The sequence below is a fragment of the Vidua macroura genome, chromosome 1 (assembly GCF_024509145.1).
Source record: "Vidua macroura isolate BioBank_ID:100142 chromosome 1, ASM2450914v1, whole genome shotgun sequence".
NCBI lineage: Eukaryota > Metazoa > Chordata > Aves > Passeriformes > Viduidae > Vidua > Vidua macroura.
The window spans coordinates 35,136,773-35,142,967 of NC_071571.1; the positions used below are offsets into that span (position 1 = coordinate 35,136,773).

At 40.6% G+C, this 6,195-nt stretch overlaps 1 protein-coding gene across 6 annotated transcripts in view; it reads left to right on the forward strand.

The window, feature by feature from the left end:
- BTD (biotinidase) overlaps positions 1-5,865 on the forward strand; it is a 10,716-nt gene extending 4,851 nt beyond the window's left edge. For 5 of the 6 annotated variants that reach the window (XM_053976742.1, XM_053976710.1, XM_053976736.1 and 2 more), the window contains 3 exons: positions 229-463; positions 2,013-2,162; positions 3,551-5,865. In XM_053976742.1, the coding sequence (XP_053832717.1) occupies positions 233-463; positions 2,013-2,162; positions 3,551-4,735 (1,566 nt within the window). In that variant the 5' untranslated portion in view covers positions 229-232 and the 3' untranslated portion in view covers positions 4,736-5,865. Of the gene's footprint in view, positions 1-127; positions 464-2,012; positions 2,163-3,550 lie in introns of those variants that run through there. The other variant, XM_053976701.1, reaches the window with a different exon arrangement.
- The last annotated feature ends 330 nt before the right edge of the window (positions 5,866-6,195 follow it).

The following is a 6,195-nucleotide window of genomic DNA, read 5'->3' on the forward strand; positions in this document are numbered from 1 at the left end:
AGATCACTAGAACTGTATATAAAGCTTAAATACTTTTGAACAGGACACAGTTGTTTAAAGAACCAGTGTAGATGGATTCAAGGTTTAGAAACAACTTCAGGAACTTAAAAGCACCACACTGCTGAGAGCCTTAGTTACCATCTACATTTAATTGTAAATTTAAATTCCTGCCATGATATTTTTCTCAAGCTCCCCCCGCCCAACCTGTCTGGGGTTTTTTTCCTCTAGATTTATGGCATTCACCATGGTGGCTCTGTGCTGGCAGCTGCCCATCTGCTTTCTCTTCTATCAAGTGGTCTCGGGAAGAGTGAGGAGGGAGGGGCACTACGTGGCGGCTGTGTACGAGCACGAGTCCATCCTGAGCCCGACCCCGGCGGCGCTGGTGGAGCGACGCTCCGCGCTGGAGCTCATGGGCCGGAACCTCGACATCTATGAGCAGCAAGTGCTGGCTGCTGCCAGGCAGGTGTGGCCCAGCTCCAGGCAGCACTTGTGTGTGCCCTGGGTATATATAGAGGAAGTGCTTTTTGAAGATAATCTTTCACATTTGTGTTCCCAGGCAACTAAAGCCATATTTGTATCCCTAACTATGGTCTGGGTTCTCAGACGATCTGACCTGCCAGCAGCTCTGAAAAAGAAGCAGGCGAATTAGTATCCCGCCTGCCTCGGGCTATTCCAAGCTTGGAAAAACACGCCCATCATTATTTATTATAGGGAAATTAATTTTCTATTTTGGTCAGAATACCTAGCTCCTTTCTGCTTTCTTAAATGGAAGGGGTTCCTTGAAAGTTTGTCTTGCTGGCAGCTGTCTTGAGATTGGTTTTATTCCAGTGCTCTCAATGGAAATTCCTGAATGTTTCTAAAAACGAAGGAAGTCAAATGCTTTGGAAATGAATGTTCTGCTTTTAACAACTTTGTGCAACTAAAATTTTCCATTCCTTTCTTCTACCCACCATGGAATGGTTCTCAGTCTAAATATATTTAGAGGAGAGGGACTAGTATTGCCAGCTGTTCTTAGGCACAGCCCTCTTTCCTCCCCTCCCAAGAAAACCCAGGCTGGTTCTAGTGACAGGAAGCAAGTGTTACTGGCCCTACACAGAGAAGAACTGACTTGCAATTTTCAGAGATCTGTTGTTCTGGGAGAGAATAATTACTACTTTTATATAATTTGAAAATGTGATATTATTTTTTTTGAGAAGTTCAGATGATTGGGCAGAAGTATAATAGCAATTTTTATGCAGCCCTGCACCCAAGACACATAAATTATCCCAAAGCCATCACATAGGTAACATGTTTTTGCTGACTTTTGAAAACTAACAGGAATTTGAGTCACTGGTGCTGTGTCTGATTTAAGAAGAATCCACCTCATTTTTAGGAACAATTCGGATCTCCCTGAATTTCAGGCAGAGCCTCTGGTGTGGCTACATTTCTACAAGACTATGAACTGCTTTCACAGTGAAGCTGTTTCTGAAATCAACACTCACAGTACCCTTTACTATAATGGGATTTAGAGATGTCTCTTCATGGATGTGTCTGTTAGTCTGTATTTGCTTTGGAAAAATTCAGGGAGCTGTACCTAATTAATTAAGTGATGCTGCACCTTTGACAAAGTGTATCTGCAAATAGCATCATTCTGATAAAAAAATTAAGACAAGTTTTAACATCATCAGTCTTTAACCTGAATGATGACATTCTCATAACTTGTGTGAAGGGAGGATACCTTTGGTAAGAAATTGGATGTAGTATGCTCTTATTTGCATGCCCTTAAAATAATGTCAAATGCATTATTTTTCAAGATAAAGGTATGTGTCAGGTTAAACAAGTTTTCTTTATACACAGATATACACCTACTACATAGTTCCACCTACTATGAAGCTGAAGAAAAGACATCTTCAAGCTATACCATTGGCAAAACATAATTCGGTTATCCTTAACTTACTTTAGCTCTTTTTACCCATGAGATCCCCCCTTTTCCTTTGCTTTGCCTACAAAACATGTCTTTGCTTTACATACAGGGGGCACAGATTATTGTTTTTCCTGAAGATGGAATCCATGGCTTCAACTTCACCAGAAGCTCCATTTACCCTTACTTGGATTTTGTTCCGCATTCACACTCTGGGAAGTGGAATCCCTGCAGAGAGCCCTATTTGTACAATGACACAGAGGTAAATGTAGGGGTGATGCCTGCAGGGGTGGGATAACTGAATGCTCCAAGTGGGAAATAGTTCAAGTTGGTTTGCTTAGGGAAGTAAGCAAGAAGTTTAACAACTCCGAGTACCAGATTCTGTTTTCATGGATGCTCAAGCTCTGCTGGTTTCATTCTTAGCAGAGGAGGGTTTAGATCCATACATGCAAGGAGATCAGTTCTGTATGAACCATCTGGATTTGTCATCTCCTCCTCCACAACCTCTGAAATGGTTACTGCTCTCGTGTATGATCTGTTGTGTATGGTTTTAGTTTGAACAACATTGGTTTATAGAAAACAAGACAGTAGTATCTTCCCTTTTGGTGCATTCTTGTTACCTGGCTTTAATGACTTAATGACATCACAGCATTCTGACTCAGCAATCATTGTCAAATGATTAGCACAAGTAACAGGACTTACCTGCTACAACGTAATAGAAGTCACAGCTTCGCACAGACCAAGCGTGATTACATAAGATATGACCTGGATGTTACAAAAATAGTATTGTCACTGACTGTTCTGGATCTAAACTGAAAATAACCATGCTCAGTAAATACAGACTGCTAGTTCTTCCAGTAATCAATATAATGAAAGAAATCATGCCTGTACCTAGTGAGCAGGATTTGTGTGTGAACATGAATCGCAGTTGTAAACAATGCTCTATTTGAATCTTTGTTACCAATGATCATGGCCAAGCAAGCAAGAACTTATTTTGCCATTCACATGCTGTTTGGAGATCGCAGTAATGTCAGTCTTTGGTACAGCACTCTGTGTTGTGGAAGAAATATCCCAGTAATAAAGTGGTCTGCAATGTTTTCTATTTCTTTGCTGTAATATGCAAGATCTATCCCTTTCCATCTCTGCTTCTCTAAGTCATAGGTAGTAATTGCTTTTTAAAAATTTATAGTAAGAAAATCCAGGTGTCCAGGTGCAGATGATCATTATTAGACATTTGCTGTTCTAAAGGCACACACAGATGTGTTGTGCTGCCTTGGCAAAGTTTTCAGTTGACCTACAGTGTTTTAAAGTCATTGGTGCTCCTAAAAGTCACAAGTTTCTAAAAATTAACACCCTTGGAATAGATTTATTTACTGCCTTCCTTCTGAGGAAATAAAACTTAGACAATTTTTTTCAGAGCTGTTTTAAAATAAACAGCTGAAATAAATTTCTGCCTACAAAGCTACTACTTCCAGTAACTCTTGTCACAAAATCATCAGTGCTTTTAAATTTTACAGATATGGTTAAATGTGTTCAATTTTGAATTTCCAAAATAATAATTTGGATAGTATTAAGTAAGTCATAGATGCTTAAGTAAAACTTAACTCATCACATTCTGAAGCACTCACATTTCTCCATGCTGTTCTCCAGGTCATTCAGCGCCTGAGCTGCATGGCTCTGAAGAACAAGATATTCCTTGTGGCCAACTTAGGGACCAAGCAGCCGTGTGAGCACTCGGATCCTCGGTGCCCGTCGGACGGGAGGTACCAGTTCAACACCAACGTGGCGTTTGCCGCGGACGGCGCGCTGCTGGCCACGTATCGCAAACACAATCTGTACTTTGAGTACGCTTTTGACACCCCTCCAGAGCCAGACTATGCATTCTTTGACACCCCTTTTGCTGGCAAGTTTGGCATGTTCACTTGCTTTGATATACTCTTTTTTGAGCCTGCAGTGAACCTCATCAGACAATACAGTTTGAAGCAAATTGTTTATCCAACTGCCTGGATGAACCAGCTCCCACTTCTGTCTGCTGTAGAGTTTCAACAAGCTTTTGCAACAGCTTTCAATGTCAATATTTTAGCAGCCAACATCCACCACCCTACCTTGGGCATGACAGGGAGTGGCATATACACTCCAGTCAAATCATTCATCTACCACAACATGGAAAGTTATGGTGGCAAGCTCATAGTAGCAGAAATTCCTGTGAATACTGCAGATTATAAAACCAATTTAGAGAGTAATGAAAGATTTAGAGAGAACTTACATGACTCATGCAGCACCTCTACAAGCACCTCACTGGATGACGAAGTTTGCTATAAGGAGCAAGAAGAGACTCCTAGCAGAGAATCTGAAAAAGGAAAGGAACAGTCACCTCCTTCCTTTTATGCAGAAATGATGTATGACAACTTCACTTTTGTTCCGTTATGGGGGGAAAAGGGAGAGCTCCAGGTTTGTGCCAATACCCTTTGTTGTTACTTGAACTATCAGAGAGCTGTTCTAACTGAGGAATTATATGCTTTGGGAGTTTTTGATGGGCTCCATACAGTGCATGGCACATACTATGTCCAGGCCTGTGCCTTGGTGAAATGTGGTGGTCTCAGCTTTAGCACTTGTGGACAGGAGGTCACAGATGCCACTGCTCTGATAGATTTCCAGCTATGGGGAAATATGAGCACCCCTTACATCTTTCCCTTGTTGCTGACATCTGGTGTTACCTTGGACTTTGCTGATCACATGGGCTGGAAAAACAACTACTATTTCCTTAGCAAAAATAGAACATCTGCTGGCCTCCTGACAGCTGCTCTCTATGGACGATGGTATGAAAAGGACTAGCACAGATACTTCACTGAGTCAGAAAACAGCTGCCCATATGTTCAGAGTCTGTATCTTAACAGAAATTGTTAAATATCCATATTTGCTAGAGGTTCAGGTGTGTTTGTCCCATCACTGCCTGATTAGGTCCCACATTTGAAATAATGGCTGTAAGTACAGTTTGTATCCTGGCAGTTTATGTCCTACAAGGAGTGAAATAACTGCCTTGCAAAGGTAAAGTTTTGCTGTGATCTGGTGAGATGATTTATACCAGAAAATATCACTTCTCATTTCAACTGAATTTGTTCTTTTTAATTTAACCCTTTGGTTTTTGGGGGTCCCGGCTGGGAGTATGGAAATTAATAGAATGGAAAACTATTGCAAGGAAAAAAAAAAAACCACAAAACCCAAAGGAAGACACAAATATTGTGCATAACACAGACAAGAACATGAAGGTGTACACACATATAACTTTTATGTGCTGAGGTTCTGATTTCTGGTTAGGGTGCCATGATTTTTTTTTTTAGAGTCAAAAACGCCCAGTTGAAATCATTACCATGGGTTGGCCACTCGGGTATCTGTAATCCTCTTATACTTTAACTGAATGGTACAGTTACAAACATCTACAGAATAGCTAATCTGGGGAATAGGGTATCAATGACTGTGAAAACCTAGACTGCAGCAAGACACAATTCACAAGAAATTATGTTCAAAGAAAACATCAGCATTGAATATCAGTGGCCATGTTATGTACTGTTTGAGTACTTTCCCTGTTTAAAAGAGCAATCATTTTTAAGACTGTTTTAAGACATCTTACATGCTGTTCATGAATTTATTCAAGAGGAGTTATGAAAAGCACATAATAAGCTGTGGGACAGCAAGGATTTTGCATCAATGCTTCATGTGCCAGATGGCAGAGTAAAACACACCCTTTTTTTCCAGAGCAATAACTAGATTAAGTGCTATAGCAGTTCTACTGCAGTGAAGAAGCTGGAAAGAGAATATTCAAAGGTTATTAATTTGGGGTTAAATTCAGACAAGTTAATTTATTCTCAAGCATTATAATTTTATGGGGTCTTACTGGCTATTATGACTTCATCTGGGTAATGGCTGTTGAGTAATGGAATAAACACAACTGTTCCTTTGGTGAATCCTTGTGTTCCAGCTACTCTGTTACTCAGGCTGAGGAGCAGAGCACAGGAGTCAGGAGAGCTCAGAGTCTCCCTTTGTTCTGGTGGTCTGAGTTGGTTCAAACTGAAACCACCACAGCTACAAGGATGAGTCCTGAGAGGTGTTCAGTCAGCTCTTGCTTCGAATGAACTCACTTTCTGGTTTCAGAAAGCAAAACAACCAAAAAACTGCTGAATTTCTACCTTAAGGTTTCTTAGATATTTACACAGAATTAGTGTATAATTATGGAAGATCTTGGGCTCTGTCAAACCTTCCTTCTGCAGTCTGTATCCCTGTGAGTCAGGCCCTTG